We start from the raw sequence: 20586 nt of genomic DNA, 5'->3' as shown, positions 1-20586 counted from the left end.
ACCACTGTTCTAGCTCTGTTGAGGATCATCATGGATTAGATGCATAGAGAGAAATTCAGCTTGACCTTGAGGAAGGCAAGGATAGACTTAATGAGGGCAGACCTTGTGAAAAGTCACAGCAAAATAGATATGTGCCAGTGTGAAAATTGGGAGAGTGAAATATGCAGGAGCGGGGCGAGGGTTTTTGGCGCCTTAGGTGCAGGGCCGGCTCACTGGTTCCACGGCTCTGATGGACCTTCCGCAGGCGTCCCTGCGGACCGTCCGCTGGTCCCGTGGTTCTAGTGGACCTGGCACAGGCGTGCCTGTGGATGCTCCACCGGAGCCGCGGGACCAGCGGACCGTCCGCAGGCACGCCTGCGGGAGGTCCACCGGAGCAGTCTGCTGCCCTCCCATATCCTGGTGCCCTAGGCAACCGCCAAGGTCGCCTAAATGGAAGCGCCAGCCCTGGAAATATGCTGAATTCCTTGATAGACATTAAGTGTATAAAAAATCCCTGTTTCCAGGTTTCTCCTCCTACTTCCCCGTCTTCCCCACTTGTGTTACTGTGGCTTTTTTCCCTCTTATTTCTTCTCTTACCCTTTTCTGGAACCTATCATTTTTGGTGTTAGTAGTTACCACTGAGGCTTTTAAGGCCATGATTTAATCCATAAGGGACCAGTGAGATGTTTTGATTCTTCTTAATATGCTTGCAACACTGGACTCAGCCAGGCCAGAACCAGCACTTTCAGCCAGTAGTGCTATGCTTGGCCTGGTTTGGGGAAATGCCTCACATCTGAATTACAAAATTGAATCGTGGATTTTTATATCATCTGTTTTTCCACTTTTCCTCAAGGCTCTGCTTGGATTTTCAGGACAATGTGTTCTTTTTGTTGTCAGAGTAACAACAACATTTAGCACAATCGAAGTGGAGATAACAAATTGCTGATCATGTTACAGATTATCCCATATTCAAATATTAAAATATGCTTGGATACTTCACAAAATACATCTAATATGTAAGTTAGATATGGCTGACATAAACTTGTCCGTGTAAAGCCACCTATCTATTTAATTAAACAAATTTAAATGAATAATTTTCCTTAAATGTTTTTAACCCAGACATATTAAATGTTTGTTAAACATTCATGTAATGGGTGTTTCATGTAGTCTTGCGGATTTAAAAGTGTGAAAGGCATGGTACAGTTTTATACATGGAAATACTTATGATGAACAAGTTGGATACTTTAAAGATAGGTTAGGTACAACTACACTACCAAGCATGGTACCAGTCCGATAGCATACTTCTTTTAAAACTCCTGGATTTACAGACAGTTAGTGAAGTCTTAAGAGGATATTGTTGGATTTAACAGATTTCCTTACTAAATGGAGGCAAGTAAGTGGGGAATTAGCAGCTCAGGACCTCAATGATAGAATGATGGTATCAAACTTTTGTTTAAAATACAGTGCTCTGTACTCTTCTTTTTTACTACCTCTACATGTTTGTACAAAAGAGTGGTTTTTATAGCAGTTCACCTTTAATTAAATGTTTGTGGGGGGAGGGGATTATTTTTTATATCAGATTAGCTAAAGGCAGACTTTGATGTTTAATGTTGAATTTTTCTTGCTTTTGCCATTGTCTCTCTAATATTTACTGAATGTCCATAAAATATTTTTGTTAAAAATGACCAACTTCAAAATGCAATACAGTGTATTTCTCAGTATATTTCATGGTACTGTCACTTTTCATTTAAAATCAACTTTTTCAAAACTTATTTCTTAATGAAGTTAATCAGATTAATTTTATTTAGTCACATCTGTTCATGATTGTTTCCCCCTTTTACATGCCATACAAATCATGAAATTAAGCTAATTATATACCATTATCAGCTGCAGAGAACTGGTTTCACAGTTTTATACCTTTTAATTCCTAGCAGGAGATTAAGGCTTGTTTTTTGTTAATAGGAAAAGAGCAGTAACTTAAATGGCTTTCTCTGCAGTTATCACCAAAGGATTAACTAGTTTATTATTGTTTTTCACATTTCTAAATTGGTTCTAAAACATTACATTTCATGTGTTCTTATTGATGGCATTACTTGTCATGCTATTAAAACCTATTCTCCAAGCAGAGTTGTTATATACAAATAATTGTAGTACAACTATAAAGCAAAAAAAAAAAAAAAAGATTGTGATTACAAGTGTGGTTTCTGTGGATAATAAACCTGTATTTTTGGGGGTGGGGTGGTTTATTATATTTACACAGGTGATGATGAGCAGAGTGACTGGTTTCATGAAAATGAATCTGGCGGTGCATGTGGAATCACTGGGGTCGGTCACTGGTGGGAACAGGACCCAACGGAGTTGGAGAAAGAATTGCCTGATCCAGTCTTTGAAAGTATCTTAACTGGTGCTTTCCCTCTTATGTCCCATTCAGGGAAGAGAGGTCAGTAACGCTCAAAGGCAGAATAATATAGTAGCTTGGGTTCAATGACGAGATGTCTGTAGTCTGCATCTGATATGTAAAGAGTGTGTGGCGGTTGGTCTTGATCTTAGAGTTTCATTAGTTTGAGAATTTTCACAATTTTTTTTAGAGCAGTGCTAAGACTGGAAATGAGAGAGAGATTTGCCAATGATTGCAAAGTTCAGGAGGTACAAAACTGATTATTTTACTTAAGCCCTTATCTTGCAAACCTGTACTCCTACCAGGGGTCCCACTGATGGCAGTGACTTCAATGGATTTTTTGGGGATCATCTACATTGCAGTTGGGTCATACCTCATGTAGCTAGGTTGCTAAAAATAGGAGTGAGGGTGCTGCAACATCAGCTCAGGCTTCGGTGTGGGTTGCACAAAGCCACCTGACCCCCCCACCCCCATGCACTTGTGCAGACTGTGCCAAAGTTCACACCTCTGTGTCCTCACTACTGTTTTTAGCAAGCTGGTTAGATTAAAGGTAGCACAGGTATATCTACACAAACTGCAAATCTGCAACCCTTGATGCAGTGCAAATGTACCCTTTATGTGGGTCAGGGTTTGCAGAATCAGCCTCTAAACTTGTAATTCAATAGCTTTCATAAAATAATTCAGTAGTTTTTAGAAACAAAACAAAATGGTGCATCTGTAAAATTAACAACAAATTTAAAATGTTCTTTGTTATTCAAAAAAAATGTTTTGTATTCCTTTTGGTTCCCATCTCCTATTGTACCTTTAGGAATGTGATTGTCTGTAATATAAAATATTTTTTTAAACTGAGCTCTAATGCTTGCTTGTAGGTTTCCAGAGTAGATTTAGTCATCTTCATGGAATGCCAGCAAGGAACATCAAAAAAGTTTCAGGAAACCCAGCTGCATTGGTAGGCCTGCTTTTTTTCCTTCAAACTAATTTGAACTGTTTTTTCCATTATTAAAACAAAACAAAACAAAAACACAAAAACCAAATGTATATTCCCCTTTCATTGATATCCTAATGTTTGTGTATAGCTGAAGGGTGTCATTCTTTTACAGTGTGCAAATTAGAATGGTAAGAATCTACTATAAACTAGTTCTTCTAACACTTTTATGTTTGTTTGTTTGTTAATCTTCTCCTTCCAATACTATGATATTATAATGGAATGATCCAAACAAACTGTTAATTAGAAGACTGTTCCTTAATGCGTTACGTTATGAACTGTGGGGGGGGAAAAGTCAAAGAAAAATACACATTTCAGTATATGGCAGATGTATGTGAAAAAAGGGATATTTATTTAAAGCAAATCACATTGTAGAGAGATTATTTTTTTATTTTTTAACTTGTCTTTTTTTTAAAGGAGCATCAAAACTGATGCACCTGACACTAAGTATATGTGGCACATAGGATTAATGTACTGTTCATTTTTTCTGTGGAGAACTGTCATCTCTTTCACCTTCAACTTCGTATTTTTTTTTTTAAGGCCATATGTTAAAATGGAGTTAGTGATCCAATACTCATATAGGCACATCACAAAATCCCCAGAGCCTCTAAGCACAAATGTTGTTATTAAACGTCCCCTCAGTTGTAGGAACAACAACATTGATAAAGAAGAGAGAGAGACCAGTTATTTCACCGCCTCTCCCACTCCACTCCCAATTCTGCTTTTTTCAAATAAAGCTGTATGGGTTTGAAAACTCTTTCTGGAGGGAGAGTGAAAGAAAGAGGAGGAGGGACAGCTTTTAAAATAATGTTTTAAAAAAAACTGATTGAAGTGAGCTGTAATTCTTTATCAGAATGGGAGCTGAGAGGCGAATGGAGAGCAAGGAGAGCTCATTTCAAAACAATAACTTGAGAGTTCTCTCTGGTAGTAATCATATCCTAGAATGTAAATGCTAAGGCCTTCAGCCTCATCCTCTAACGTGTTTATCAGAGAACACTGTTAATTTGCTTCATTAGAATCATATGATGATGGAAACTATAAAAGGTATTATGTACGCAGAGCATAGAAAAGCAGTACTGGAAATTTAACCCTTTTGAAAGAAGGGAAATTTTGTAATTGAAATTTTTGTCCAATAATTGCCATTCAGAGCTGAATAAGACACTTTAAAACCTTGGCCTATGAACTCTACCTTTAGTGGTCATGAATTAGATAAATGCTGTCTAGTTCTTGGTTTCAGATCTACCTATTTTTATTTTTGGTTCACTGCTTACTTGAGCATATCTGGGATTTGTAGCCCATTTTCAAGTCTTATTGCAGTCTCGCCCTGGTATTTTATAGGAGCTATTACAACTGATAGATTAGCTTCATGGTATTGATGATACATAGCTTAACCACCTTAGAAACTGTCTTTCCCCTCTAAATAGTAAAAAAGTGATTAAATACTGCATCTGCGTACATATAACAAGAGATGTGTTGCTTTCTGGTACAAGTTGTGGATTGTTATAAGGAAAACCTCATGTGTATTAATAATAAAGTAGTTTCCTGTATAACAACTGCATGTTGTTCAGTAAAGAAAGCTAACTGAATTATCTCTAGATGGTAAATTTATTGTTACATAATATTCTGACTGTGTGGTATGTTCCCAGAGCCAGTTTCAAAGGAGCTAAAATGCCCTGCAAAGCTCCACATTTGAAAGAAAAAATATGTAGATATAGATATTGGGCAAATGTACAGCTAGCTGTTAGCTTGAACGGTTTCCTGATCTGCATGCATCCTGGGTGTCTGGTTATTTTTGCAGGCACACCCATCATATCCAACTTGGAAATTTTGGTTCTTCATGTCAGAACACACAAGATTGTTTGTTTGTTTATCAATGAGTGATTTTCAAAGAGAATCTTTTAAATACACCAATCCAGTGACATAAAGAAAAAAATCATTTAATACCTGCAACATCTGATAACACAGAACAAGAAGTAATTACTGCTGTTAGATTGTTACACTGAAGAGCTAGAATGCTTTTAGAAAGATTAATATCCTGAGCAAAGAAGAATACTGCAGACTCAACCCATTGAACAGAATGTGATGGTGACCTAATTCTTTCATTTTTAACGGAGATGAGTCTGTGATGTCTGCTCAAGAGCAGTGATACAGACTTGAAAAGAAGAAAAGGGGGAAAATGGACATTCTACAGTGAGATATGCCAGTGTATAACACACATTTATAGGGATTATTTTTAGTCAAAGTACAGATACATTGTAATGTAGGCCCCAATCCTGCAATAAGTTCAGTGCAGATGAACCCTTGTATCTTTGCAGAGCTCAAGACAATGGGGCTCTGCAAAGATGCACGGGTCTACCGGAAGAAATTCTGTTGTAGAATCAAAACCGTGGTAATTAATGAAATCCTGAAAACATTTCTGAGCTGCTGTGAAAGGGCAATTATTTTGGTTATGGTAATACTTTGTTATGTGATCTTCCTCTATTAAAGAAACAAAATTCATGTTAAATGTAAGATCTCGAGCTGTGTCATAATTACCTGTTGCATTTTGTATTTGTGGGGTAGCACCTTCTTGTAATACTGAATTACCTTCTTCACATCTTGTTTCCTTTACAGTACATGGGGGCTGAGAATCTGGTGTGGGATATTTGTTTGTGTATCAGTTGGGTGTTTTTTAATTTACATTAGCCCCAACTTGGCACACAGATTGGCTGTCAGAAAAATATTCAGACATACATTTTAATGGGCCTGTTCTTACATTTGAACAAATTTTAAACAGTCTCTCTGTTTCTCTCAATAGTGTACTGCTTTTTGTGAACTGAATCACTTTTTTAATGATCTGACTCTTACGTCTGGTTCATTCAGTGATTCCAAAATATAGTTTTTGATATTCTACATCAGCAAAGCACATGGCATGAAGATCCCTGTCTAATCCAGCATACAGGTTTGATGGAGCATCATGAAATGTATAGACATATATTGAACAGTGAGAATAAATATAAACTTTAAACTACTGCTATTCACTACGCATTGTCCAACCTGCACACTGAATAAGCATGAGTCCTATTGGAAAAATAGTTTATGCTCATCTGATTAAATTACTATATTATAATATGTAAACACAAAGAGGTAGCGACAACTTCCTGTTGGTATGCATACTTCCACCTTTTCATGTTCTCTGTATGTATAAATATCTCCTGTCTGTGTGTTCCATTCTGTGCATCCAAAGAAGTGAGCTGTAGCTCACGAAAGCTCATGCTGAAATAAATTTGTTAGTCTCTAAGGTGCCACAAGTACTCCTGTTCTTTTAGCCTTAAATTTGGCATTTCATGATTTGAATGCTTTACTTTGCAGCTTCAACATTTTTAACATAGTTCTTTTTTTAATGATTATAAATATCTGTAATTTTTCTGTATGCTAAATCTTTTACTTAAAGTGCTTCATGTTTGTACTAGGCATGTTTTAATTCCAAAACATGTAAAAATAGCATAAGCCTATTTTTTGTAACATGCTACATATCAGCATTTGATGGTAGATTTCTTTTAGGTGTACTACGTAAAAATCCGCTGAGTTCAGTGGAAGTTGGCATACTTGGATTTTTCTTACTCTGATCACATTTTTTAATGTGCCCATTATGTCAATGCATGGCATTCTTATATTAAATTCAAATATAATGAGTCTGAGTGATATTTCTATGATTCTATAGCACTACAGGTCTGGAAGGGACTTGAGAGGTCATCAAGTTCAGCCACTTGCACTGAGACAGGACCAAGTAAACCTAGACCATCTCTGACAAATGTCTGTCCAACTGTTCTTAAAAACCTCCAGTGATGGAGATTCCACAACCTCCCTTGGGAGCTTATTCCAGAGTTTTTAACTACCTTGATAGTTAGTAAGTTTTTTCTCATATCTAACCTGAATCTCTCTTGCTACAGATTAAGCCCATTACTTCTTGGCCTACCTTCAATATATATGGGGAATAACTGATCACCATCCTCTTTATAACAGCTGTTAACATATTTGAAGACTGTTCACAGGTCCCCCCTCAGTTTTCTGTTCTCAAGACTAAACATGTCCAGTTTTTGTAACCTTTCCTCTTTCCTCAGGTTTTCTAAACCTTTTATCGTTTTTATTGCCCTCTTCTGGACTCTCTAATTAATTCACATCTTTTCTAAAGTATGACATCCAGAATTGGATATCGAGTATCAGAGGGGTAGCCATGTTAGTCTGGATCTGTAAAAGCAGCAAAGCAAAGGAGCAAAGTGAATACCCACTTTGTCGGATGCATGCTCCAAAACATCTGTTAGTCTATAAGGTGCCACAGGACTCTTTGCTGTTTTTACAGAATTGGATATAGTACTCCAGCTGAGGCCTCAACAATGCCGACTTGAGCAGGGACAATTACCTCCTCTGTCTTGCGTCCTGTTAATACATCCCAGAATGGCATTAGTCTTTTTTGGCAACTGCATCGCATTGTTGACTCATATTCATTTGGTGATCCATTCTAATCCCCAGATGCTTTTCAGCAGTTACTCTACTTTTTGTAGTTGCGCATTTGATTTTTCTTTCCTAAGTGTAGTACTTTACATGTCTTTATTGAATTTCATCTTGTTGATTTCGGACTAATTCTCTAATTTATCAAGGTCTTTTTGAATTCTAATCCTGTACTCAAGTGCTTTCAACCCCTCCCAACTTGGTGTCATCTGCAAATGTTATAAGCACTCTCTTTACTCAATTATCCAAGTCATTGATATTAATTCTTTAATACTACAGGTTTTCAGGGTACTATGTCTAGCTATATCATCACATATAGTATTATCTCTCGGATCCCCATCAAGTTATCAAAGGTATTGCATCATTTTGTTAAGTACTGAAATGAGTCTGACATTAACATGTATTAGAATTGTGAATCCAAATTCTGATTCTCTTTATTCAATTACATATTTTTGCTATCATACTAATAGGTGGATCCTGTTTTCCGTAACTGGATCAAAACGGTATGTTTTTGTTCAGTCAATTCCAGATATCTAATTTTTCGTTTCACTTACTAATATATCAGTAAAAGGCTTAATTGATTGGGGAAAAAAAACAAGTACTATGAACTAAAGGTACTAGAAATTGACAGTTCTTACTGTTGGGGAAAATAAAGCTTTTCAAATGTTTTTGCTCATCTTGGTGCTCATTATGTTAATATAATATCTTCATCATTTTGTGTACACGTTTTCTGGTGAAATGAGTATGAATGTTAAAATATCGATGCTCTTGCCCTTGGCCCTTGGCTTCAGATATAGCCTATTGCCTGAAAAGTGAAGTAATTGTGATGCGCTTTGAGTTCTGTAAGTAATGATTGTGCCTCTTGCTAACTCTGCTTTCTTTCTGGTGTGGCATCTAGGAAATGACAGCAGTAGACTAAACTGTAAAAAGAGTTGACCAATACAAGCTGTACTTCCTGTGGGCACTGCCATATCTTCCTCGCTAGCCCTAGTCCCTGGTCCTGAAATTGATACGAAGTTAAGCCTATTTCAGATCCTGAGCTCACTCAGAATTGCTGCTATGCTACTGTTAGTCTGTTTGTTTTTGGCTGAATCCTGCTATGGTATTTAAGCTCTTTTGAATATAGGCATGACATCATTATTTCTTATCTGGTCTGGTCTTTATTGTTCAGGAGACACAATAAATGAGGAAAGCTAAATTTGAGAGGTGTGTTTCTTCAAGATCTGGTTGAAGAGCACTTCCGCTTCAATTTCCTTTAGTTTCTTTGCTTTTCTCTTTTTAAAATATGGTCCAAGTAGGACACAGGTTTCTCAGAAAATCTTAGCAGAAGCCTTGAGATGATGTGTGCTCAGAGAAGAAACCTCCAGCTCAGCTTTGGAGAGGCCCACATCTCTTGCGTGCCATTTCATGATTATGAGGGACTCTTCTATGTGGGGTTGGGTCAGGAATATCTGCACACTTTTTATTGTTTGCTGTGAGAATTTTTATGAGAGCAAACTTAAGTGCTTCAGATCCAAATGTTTCTGTTAATTTGAAAAGCTGATAGAAATTCTTTTATATGATTTCTGAAAGCAAATATGCTCTACTGTGGTTAAAATAACTTGAAAATTGTGTTTGAATATGGTAGGTAGAGCTAATGAACGGAGGTCTGTTATCCAGAATATTTCGCCTACAACATACAATTATGGGGCTTTTGCGAAATTACAGATGTAAAGAACAAAAAAGATCGAGGGTTGTAAGTCTGAAAGAGAAGGGTTTTGATATGATTGAGAGGATCTCAGTAGTAGGTGTTCAGGGATTAAAGAGAACCTGTACCCATTTCTCAAACCAGATAGGTTATATTAACAAAATAAAATGCACCTGTCACCATGTATAAATTACTGAATGCATATTTACCTAGTAGTCGGCAGCATTCCTTACAATTCAAATAGCTGAGGCTCGATTCTACTCAACTAAAGGTGCGGAATCGTTATATCTGACTGGTCAGTATGAGAGACCCTCAAAACTAAGAATGAGCTCATAACGGATTTTGTTTCTACCTGTGTTAATAACTAGGGCTTTAGTTGATACCCACCCATCATAAAATTAACTTTAATTATAACTTCCTTGTATCCCATAGATCCAGGTCTAACAAATCGTTGCTACACAAAGCTGATTCAAATGGTAGAGGTATGTTATCAACATTGACACAGAATAACCCAGAATCAGAATCAGTTGGTAGTAACCGTTAAACTGGAAAAAGCAAGCTGACAATCAATGTTTAGAAGCAAGTCCGCCTCTTAAGTAGCCTTGAGTTTTAGATGACACTATGGATAAGTGTGATGGCAGATGGCTATAAAAACTCTTCCTGGAATACACTGATCTAGTCCACTTGGCGTTTCACTTCCACCCACCTGTGACCAGGCCTGCCAACTTGTCGCTATGGCGTTCTTGTAGTGTCTCGACGTCGCGCAAGACACATGGTCTTTTTAACTGCTGCCAACGTTGATCACACTGATCGGTAAACAAGCAGTAAGGTAGAACCAGAGGAGACGTTCTAGGCCCCTCCTTCTCTTGGCTAACCTGAGGTCCACTAATCATGAGCAAACACTAGCCACAAAAAACAGGATAACAAATCTGTTTATGCTAACGAAACACTAATTGACGTGATAACTAAAATTCCAAAAATACAGGTGAGAAAATCAAAGTAAGATAGAATGGCAGTGATAGTAAAGCATTACTCTCTGTGCTTTTTAACGCAAAGCACCAAAGGGTATTAATGACTGGCATGGAACATTGTTCTTCACTCAGTTTCCTCTGGTGCAGCCACATACCATTACTGCTTCTGAGTCAGTCCATTTAACCCAATGGAACCAACTCTCTAAATAATTGAAAATAGTGGTCACTTATGAAATTCAGTGTACAATATCATTAACTTTTTGTATTTTAAACGGTTGGGGTCTGCTTTAATTTTAATTGCCCTACCACTTATGTATTCTAAGTTATTTTGCATACTGAAGTCTGCCAACAGTGAAATCATGTAATCTGGTTTCCTCTCGCTCCAATGTGGCCTTGGGAATGTATTGTATTACAGAAGCAAAGGTAAAGAACAATATATAAAGTTTAAGCATGGAAAATTAAAAGACTTTTTTTTAATTTCTTTGGTACTAAGAGGCCTATGCCACTCAGTGGATTGTCATGCCCAGCTTTTTGGCGCGCCGGGCAAAGCTCCTATTATTTGTTCGACTAGTGGGTGGCGTTGCTACTCTAAGAAATATGCAATCAATGCAACATCATGGATGTGCAGAAAGCATGGCATACGTTATTCTTTATCAAATTGCCATGGCCAATAAAACGAACCTGATGTGGCAAATAATCATGGCGGAGGGCTTATACGAAAAAGTAAGGTTTAGAGATCACCTATACCCAAAAGGATGTCAGTTAGTTGCTATTGTTAGCTTGCTAGAGATAACGACTCATCACTTACCCATGGCAATTGCACAGTGGTGGGGTGGGCTGTTTCGCAGGATCCGCGCATCTGATTAAGTATCATTTACAAAAAGACTATATTTTACTAAGCAAACTGCATGGAATACCCAAGTAAGTTATGTAGAGAGGATCATCCGTTTAGTGTTACACAAGGTTGAAGTATATTGGATTATTAGCTGGGGTGATCGTGACCTAAAGTTCACCATTTATGCACGTAATTAAGTCCTTCCAAATCACTTGACTATGCTGTAAAATATTAAACAGTAACCTCTGGCTGGGTCGCGATCCTTAATGAGTAATGCCGCATGTTGGGACACTCTTCAGAGGGTTTTGAAAATCTGCTTCTAAGCTGTGTCCCGAGAAAGGTATCAAAAACGGGCATTAAATTTCTCATTAGATTGAATGTTTCCAGAGCACATCATGTGCTCGCAACACTCTCGACAGATTGGGTGATAGAACGTCAGTATTATTCTTCTGTTGGTAAAGGGCAAAGAAACCTTTACAAAAGTTATGTTCAAGGCTTCAGGCCCTAAATCTGCGCTTCAGGCTTTTCCGCGCTTTCTGGTGCCTCTCTTTGAAAAGTTGCTGCGTAGACAGAGTAAGTCAGCATTATTCTAGATGGCCGTGATTGTAAAACGTCTTCTTGATGCTGTGCTTAAATTTGCGTGCACTTCACGACCCGGTTAGCCCTGTATCATAAAGCTCTCAGAGAACAGCTCGAGACCAGTAAGCGAGAGTCTCTGGCGTGGACGATACAAGGTTAACACCATACGCCACATGATAACAGCATTATATTCAGTCCAGATGAAAGTTTCATAGAGCGTTTTACAAACCATATACGATATCGTCGAATGGAAAGCACTGGCAGATTTTCATTAGAAAACTAATGTGCATCTACCATTCTTTAGTACATGGGGATTATAAGAACGTAGGAGGGTCTGATTCCAAAAACGGCCTACTGAGCTTATTTAATTGTGATGCTGGGAAGACCAATTTCATCTCTGTACTGTAGGTCCTATTTACAGATTGGGGAAACTTATCTCTACCCTCTAGGCGGCGTTCAAGAACGAAAAGCTTCAATTGGCACTTAGTTACAGAGTTTCTGTTCCCTGTTGAACATGCTAAAGATACAAATCGCTCTGGAGTTGACTGACGAGAAAAGATGTATAGTGTAAGTCATCTTTTTTGGAGCCTTCATGGCGTTGCTCTCTGGTGGAGAAGAAGCATGCTTCAAGTGTTCCTATACAATTGCTGATGGGCCAGTTTGCCGTTAATCCCACATGTGTGATTAGATTTGTTAGAGAGGGGTATGGGCCCTTTGGGCACATCATGGCAATTGTCCACACCCCACTGGGTTTTGTTTATCGAATAATCTCTGCTAGTACTAACTTATCCCACTGGCACTTGAACTTTATTATCGTGTATAACCCCAAGTCGGTTTCCCAAGAGGCTGGTGATATCGTATGTTCTTGAGTTATATTTTTCTTAATCCCCGCCTCAGTTTTGGGGAAACTCGGCAACCCCCTGTAAAATAGGCATCTATGGTTTCACCTTGTATTGGTGGCTGTATTAGATTTCTGCATCCCAACTAAAGAAATTAGAGCGTGTGCTTATTCTGTTAAGCCATTTTTATCTCATGTATGAGCCTTAGAACCCTAGAGAAACACTTCTTTCAACTTTGGCATCTAACGTACACTCCTATTTTTCTTACGCGGTAGTAAGGGTCTTATCATAGAAGCACAACCATACCCCCCTAGGATCTGGGGCAAACCAACACAAAGACTACTATGACGCAAGAACAGCCAATATAAAACTCGTGATTTGATCTGATAGCCTAGATATTTACCCTGGTTTCAAGCACGTGATAAGCTAGTGATTGAGAAGCTGCATGGACTATAATGGCTTATGGCTCGTAGAAACACAAGAAGTACAACCTCAGAGTTGCGAACAACTTTCGGGAAATGCGAGGACCCTTAGCTTATAAATTCCCGTACCTGCATGATGAAATATTCAATAGATTTTGGTGAAACAAAATATTATGGGTTCTTGGTTCAAAAGTCTTACAAACTGAAGGCCACTTGATTTAATCCAAGGCTGTTGATACAACATTTACATGATTAAGCGCACACAGGATAGCGGAACGCAAATGAGGGGGTCCACTGCCTTTTTCTTTATTTTTTCTGTAGCCTTTAAGCAGTGAAGAGTCATCGGTCCACAATCGCTATGCATGTCAGTACTGTATTGATATGCGAAGAGCCCTACGTGTATTTGATAGTCCTCTACTCTGCTGGATGCCTGGTAGAGCCTGACGGTTGGACAACGGGATGGAATGTACTCACTGCTATCCAAATCGAATGGTGTGTGGTTGGACTTTGAACGGAGAGTTGGATCTAATTAGACCTTCTGTGTGTCAGAACTCTGAGATTCTTATTGGTATTAGGCTCTATCTGCCGGCTGTGTTAGTTTAGCGCACCTCTAGGACTGCGTATAGCTGCCAGCCAGTGTTACCGCATGGGCGATAGAAACCTTGGCCAAATTACTAAGCAGACAAGCGGACTAGTTAGTCTGGAACAGGCATGCTTGTCCATGACTACTTGCGCAATACTGGTGTGGTTAGAAACTCCAAAAGGAATTAACTTTATTACAAGTATGAGGTCTTCCTATGCATTTTCACTTTTTGTTTTCCAGTACCCTTGTACAGTAGCAGGCTGAGCCTACCTGATAGGCTTTTTTGCTTGGTTTGAGATTAGAGTGCCAGTCGTGTTTCGCAGATGTTCTTTATGAAGAATAGGCATCCTTAGATGAGTGTGTGTGCCATGAATAGCCGATCCACTGGGAATTTAGAATGTTTCATAATTTGGGATTGTTATTCTTAACAAGGTGATATCCGATTTATTTATATTATTGCCCTTGTTGTACCATAGTAGTAGGCACTGTCTGTAAAGGTTTATTATACACTGTTTTTAACATGTCCTGTGTGCAAAATAGTAATGCGTGCAGATCACAATAAGAATGAGGATAAATGGTGCTTGTATGTTCAGTATAATCTCTCTTTGGATTTGGGATGGACGCGGTAACCTTAGTTCTTCAGACGTTAAAGAAAGCCTAAATGAAGTTATATTAAGGGGTCAAGATATTTCAGGTGGGCAATGTCCTTATACTGAGCCTGCAATACATTTCCACAAGTTGCATGCCCGATTTATGCAACCCACACACTTGTAAGATCTAATTTTCACGCCAATGACAAATTTCGTCCGTATACAGCCCTTTTTTTTAAGATGGAGAGGGAGCAACCTAAGAAAACAAGGTAGTGAAATTCAGACTTTACCGAACATGCGCCTTCGCAAAATAAAGTGTATGTGTGTGTGTGTGTGTGTGTGTGTGTTGTTTGTTTTTATATATAAAATTAAAATTGTTTCCCAAACACTGAAGCAAATGAAAATTGACTGCCCCCTCAAGTAGATTTTTTTTTTTTTTCTTGCAATGTTTAAATTCTTTGAGCCAAATCCCCCTGCTAACCTGAAAAACAGCTTGGTGTAAGCTCAAAATCTTGTCTCTCTCACCAACAGAAGTTGTCCAATAAAAGATATTACCTCACCCACTTTGTATTTCTCCTGACTATAACCATTGTGCCAACTTTTGGACCAACATAGCTACAACAACGCTGCATCCTGTTAACGTTTTGCATTTGGCATGTACAGTAGCTCTTTGTTTAATTTTTTAAAATCAGGTCACCCTTAAGGCTGAAACTATCTTTAACTTACTTAGTATTGACTTGTCTGGGATTCGGTTCACTGAAACTATCCATGCACCTGCCATAAACCACTCTTATTCTGTGGTCTGATATCATACAAGCTAGCTGCTTCAGTCAGGGTGCGTACAGTGTGGGTGACTTCCAAGGAACATACAGTAATGCAGTAAGATAGATGATTTCATTACTTTTCCCCCTGAGTCAGCACTGAACCACTATAACAACATGTCATTAGAGACATTGTTGCAAAAGGTTGGACAACTTTCAGACCAGATGTAAAACTGAGGTAGTGTGCTAAATACGGGGTAGTGTTAGTCTTTCTATCCCGCCCAAATTCCAGCACTGGTAACCCATTCTGCCTATTGAAATTCTTCCTGCAACTTCAGTGGATATGGTGTTCTTCATTTTTGTGGCGGGTTGGTATGTGCTGATAACACAGTTTCTGCTTACCAGTAGTGGATACTGTGATATTTACTTGAATTCAAAGGGCCCTTCCTTCCTTCATTGGCTTACAGATGTATTTGATGATTGGTTTTACATTTGGGATCTTCAGATGGAAGGCGTTTCAGAAGTGAATATTATTATATTAGTATATTTAGCCAATATATTTAGCCAGTAGCAAAGATCAAGATAGAATAAAGAATTACGTAGACCTGATATAGTATTTTTAAAAAAGAAATGTATGATAAAATAAGCAACCATGCAGAGGAAAGGTAATTACATGGAGGACTCTTAGTAAATAATAATCCTAGATTTGAAGGTTTTCACTGAAAGTGGAAAATCCTTGTAAGCATAGTATTGTATGTTTGTTTATACATTGGTTTTCCATTTGAAATGTCAGAATAATGTATTTTAAACATATTATATTCATTGGTTTCTGTACTGACACTATATGAATTTTTATTAGTTTTTCAGACTCATGTTGTAACCATGGATGGCTAAAGAACAAATACAAATAGTTAATGCAGTTCAAAAAACTGCTCTATTTGGCCCTTTGCAATTTGAGTCCTTTGAGTTAATTCAGACTTAAACTGACTTCTGAACACGTCTATTTTTCTATAGATTAACTGTTTCGTTCTTTCTGAATGTTTTTTTGTTGTTGACTTTCAACCACCATTTTACAATTATTCAGAGTAACTAGTTATAGCTATTTGATTATTTTCATTAGACTCTCCCGGGTTATACAAACCTAAACTTGCGCAAATCCAGCACTGTCGGAAAAAGTTCCATATGCTTTTTTTTGGCACGTAATTGGGTATATGTTCCGTACTTTCGCAAAATTTGACTTATGCAAGCTGGTCTGAATGGGAGCATCTGTATTGCTGTAACACTGACATGGGCATCTCTGGAAATTATTTAAGCAGGAAATTTAACTTTTTCTCAATTCTCAGATTTTGAGAACTATGTATTCATCCATTCATTTTTTCTAATTTACTGTCATCTGTTTAATAACCATTATGTCAACCTTTCCTTTTTTATGTTAAAACCTTTTCTAAAATGACTTCCGAGCGAATAGCTTTAGATCAGATGTCGAGGACTATCCAATTGTTTGCTTATTTCAATACATAAATTTTTAAACTTTTACTATTTATTGATAGGATTATACAGTAAAACCAAATTATAAACTGGGATGCTTAGAAACTTTCTTTGTACAATATGTCCCAATTTTTGTGATGATGTTTAAGGACACTTAATTTGAAAATATAGGAAATTGAATTACACTGAGTTAAAGTAGTACCAGGTACTACACCTTGCCCTTCAAAGAGACTTGAGAGTCTTGCAAAGTTAAGTATTTTTACAGTCATATTCTGTTTTTTAAAGAATGGTTTATTTTCCCATGTTACTTTGTGATACACCTTCATAAAACAGGGGAAAACCGAGTGACAATGGCGGGAAAAGAAAGAAAAAAGGTCAGATTAGAATTCTGTCCAGTCCATAAAGAAAACAGAATTTTTCTTTCTTATCTTTCAAGCCTAGTCATTTTAAATGTTATTTTATAGTTAAGTTTAAAAAAAAAAAGAAAATTAGAAATGTGGGGTTTTTTAAGTACTGTGTTGCTTTCAACTTTTTTTATAACAAACTGGTATCATGTAATGTTTTGTGAAACATTAAGACAATTACAGTATAAGAATAAGTTTAGAAATTATTACTTGAAAAGTATGATAAGTACATGATTTTCTATAGCAAATACACGTTCCTGAGGAGCCAAACAGAATGAGGCTGCAACAAAACTGAATTTTTCCAGAAAGTCAAGACAACATGGTTAGTTATTAACTGACATATATTTGGTCTACATCAAGATTTTTTTTGTTTGGAAGACATAGAATAAGTATCTTATTTTTAAGGAGTCTGACAGGTAATCATAGTATTGTTCACAGCCATATATAAGAAGCATTTTAAAGAATTTGTGAGTTTTTTACTATGCTTTTTCAGTGCATTCAAGCTGATCACTCTCTGATTTTATTCTTAACCCTATTAAGTGAGTTTTATATTTCAGATTTATATATGCATTTTTTTCATTTCATTTTATTATAATGGTTTTAAGGCGAAAATGGTTTAGGCGGAACAAATGTATTAAGACTTGATACCTTTAATTTAATGTTTTGGTTTTATGGTATTTGGTGTTAAATATTACATAAATATACAGAAATTTTTAAGAAATATATTTTTGGGTTTGATGGGTAGTCTCTGAAAGGGACAAAACACTAAATATTTCTAATCTGCATTAATTTACCGCATGGGTGGTTAAATGCTACTTTAAGCCTCAAAATTAAAAAGGGAGAATCCTGCAACTGTAGCAGGAATTGGATTAGGAAGAGTGGTACAGAGCAAACATATTTGCTAAGAATTAAATGTCAAAATCTCTTTAATAGTAGATATATAGTTCACAGTGCTTGTTAGTATATAATACATTTAATCAATCATGAAAGCGTTGCTCTCTCCTTTTCCATAAAAATACAATAGGACAAAATCAGTTTAACTGTAGGTGGATAACATGGGAAAAATGAATCTATCTTCCGCCCAATAAATTGTCAGTTATACCTTTTAACAAATCAATTCTCTTCCAAAATTTATTACAAATTCTAATAATAAACTTTCTCAAATGTTTATTCATTTGCTTTGATACCATTTGGCCCTTTTGCCTATGGGTCTAATGTTTTTCTTTTGATTCCATGTAAATTAGACAAACTATTGGAGTCAGTTTTTGGTAGTAAGAAGTTAAATCTAGATACCTAGCCATTTTTTCCAAAGTTCCTTTATCACATTTTAATACCTTGAACTGAACTATTGATACACACCAGTAAAATCTCTGTATCAGAAGGGATAAAAGACTTTTGAATGTAACTTCTGACCCAAGGGCCGAGATTCAATAAAACAAAGCAACTTCGAGGTTATAAGGTGATTTTTGCCACAGACCTTTTCCTTGATTCAAATAGGAAAATGAAACAATTATGCAACATGAGCAAATATGTAGCTTTAGTCAAAGGATTTTAATACAGACAAGCAGAGAAATGCCACTTTGATTAGGATCCGCTGTGATCATACACAGTAAGATAGCCAGGAAACCTCATTGTTGTTGTTTTTTACGGTAGTCGAGACAGCTATGTAACACTATAGAAATTATTCTCGTATGCTCTACCAATCCCAAAATATGGTCATCCCACTTTTTAATGGTTTTTAAAATATTTTAAAATTAGCCTCCAGAATGGAAAAAAAGCATTATGTGAAAAAAGTGCTGGTTTCATTTAAGAAATCTTGGTAATTGTCCGTCTGACGATTTGAACACTTGTAGTGTGAATTCTAGGTTCATTCTCCAAGCAAACTATTTTCCTGGTGAACTTCAATATGTGGCTTTAAAGTGGGGAGGGAAATGGCACTTCCTATAATATTAAAAAGTTGTAGGGAAATAGTTTACATTTATTTTTTTTTTAAAATCCTCACAGTCAAAAACATTTTGTTGTGTCCCCACCATTTATAAACCACTTATGACAGACCTGTTTTATTACAAGAACTGAGATGAAAAGCTTGGCATTATATGTAATTAAACTACAAATAACTTAGTTCCATAATACCTGATCATGTATTCCTCTATACTTCTAAATGTCAAAAAATAGTATAGACACAGCAGGGAAATGTAGAAAACATTCAGACACAATGGGAAGAAAAATGACACATTCATAATTTGAACTTAATCACTCTAATCACTTATTGTGGAAAATTTGTTGATAACCATCGGGTTGTTGAAGAGATTATTTCAGAGATAAGAAATCATTTGTGTGGATGAATTAGAATTATTAATGTTACTATTTACACAGATGTTTTCTTACGGCAAAGATCAGAACACTTAATTACAGTCTTACCTGTTCGTCTAAAAATAGTACAATATGTTGCAAGGCTGTCTTTTAAAAGTTGAATTTTTTTATTTTATTTTTTTGGTATGGATAGTAAAATGCCACTCCTGGAATGGTGTTCACATCCTAATTAGCAATAGTTTCTATTCACATAAAGGTTGTACTAATAAAATGAAACATCTAGGTCTGTAAAATAACTCTGTTGTATTATAATAAAGTGCCCAGAAAGCAATGGATTAATACTACCATTTTGTAATTTTCAAAATCTAATCTACCTAGTTTCTGTGTTCTAATAATATAGGCCACATGATGCAAGTGTTTTACTAACATAAGGAGACAAATCCCTGCACAAGGAGCTAAACAATGTAATGGCCCCAGTCCTGTGAAGAGTCCAGTAGGATTCCTAAATGGGAGGTAGAAGCAGTGTTTGCAGGACCTTTGCAGGATGGAAGATACGCAAGGAGTTCTAAGACCACGCAGCATAACAAGGGAGTCAGGAGGAAAGAACAATAAGGAGATTTGTGCGTGGGAATATTTTTATTTTTCTATGATTAAAATTAACGTGTTTGAGCTGTCTGTTCTGGATTGTTTTAAATATCTACCATTATATGAATCATGGTATGATGGTGTGGCAGTGTAAAACACTGAGTGTGGAATTAATGGGGGCAAAGGAAATGCAAGGAAAATTGAGGTTTTGAGAAATTATTGAAAGTAAGAAATGAGGATGCCAGACATACAGATATAGAAGTTAAAGCTGTCCACGCTAGGAAATGCCAGGAAACAAAGGTGCAAAATCATGGTGGAAAGGAAGAAAGGAAGGACACAATCCGTGTGAGGTGAGTGCTTATAATCGAAATATTTTACGGAGAAATATTTACAAGAAAAAAACAAAAGAGCAGAAAATTGCAAGGACTGTAAATGAATTTGCTGGTTTAACTTATTGTTAATCGGTAGGAATTGCCAGCAGTCCAGGATTGGCTATAAATCTCCAGGAATTAAGATTAATTCCATTGATTAAGATGTCATTGTCAATGAAATCTCCAGGAAATACCATCCACAAAATTGGCAAACTTGTCTAAATATAGATAACTTTGTAAATTTTAAAAAACTTATCAGGGTCTTTCTAATTCCTTTGTTAACAGAGTACTTACGTATATACCAT

At 36.7% G+C, this 20586-nt stretch overlaps 1 protein-coding gene across 3 annotated transcripts in view; it reads left to right on the top strand.

The window, feature by feature from the left end:
* The window catches only part of GPATCH2 (G-patch domain containing 2), a 215551-nt gene that overhangs the window by 31452 nt on the left and 163513 nt on the right, over positions 1-20586 (top strand). For 2 of the 3 annotated variants that reach the window (XM_075064334.1, XM_032786252.2), the window contains exons 4-5: positions 2240-2419; positions 3247-3326. In XM_075064334.1, coding sequence (XP_074920435.1) covers positions 2240-2419; positions 3247-3326 — 260 coding nt within the window. Of the gene's footprint in view, positions 1-2239; positions 2420-3246; positions 3327-5160; positions 5786-20586 lie in introns of those variants that run through there. The other variant, XM_032786253.2, reaches the window with a different exon arrangement.

Source organism: Chelonoidis abingdonii, chromosome 3 (genome assembly GCF_003597395.2).
Source record: "Chelonoidis abingdonii isolate Lonesome George chromosome 3, CheloAbing_2.0, whole genome shotgun sequence".
NCBI classification, from domain to species: domain Eukaryota; kingdom Metazoa; phylum Chordata; order Testudines; family Testudinidae; genus Chelonoidis; species Chelonoidis abingdonii.
Note: the sequence above shows the minus strand (reverse complement) of the source record. Positions and strands in the feature narration are given on the sequence as shown.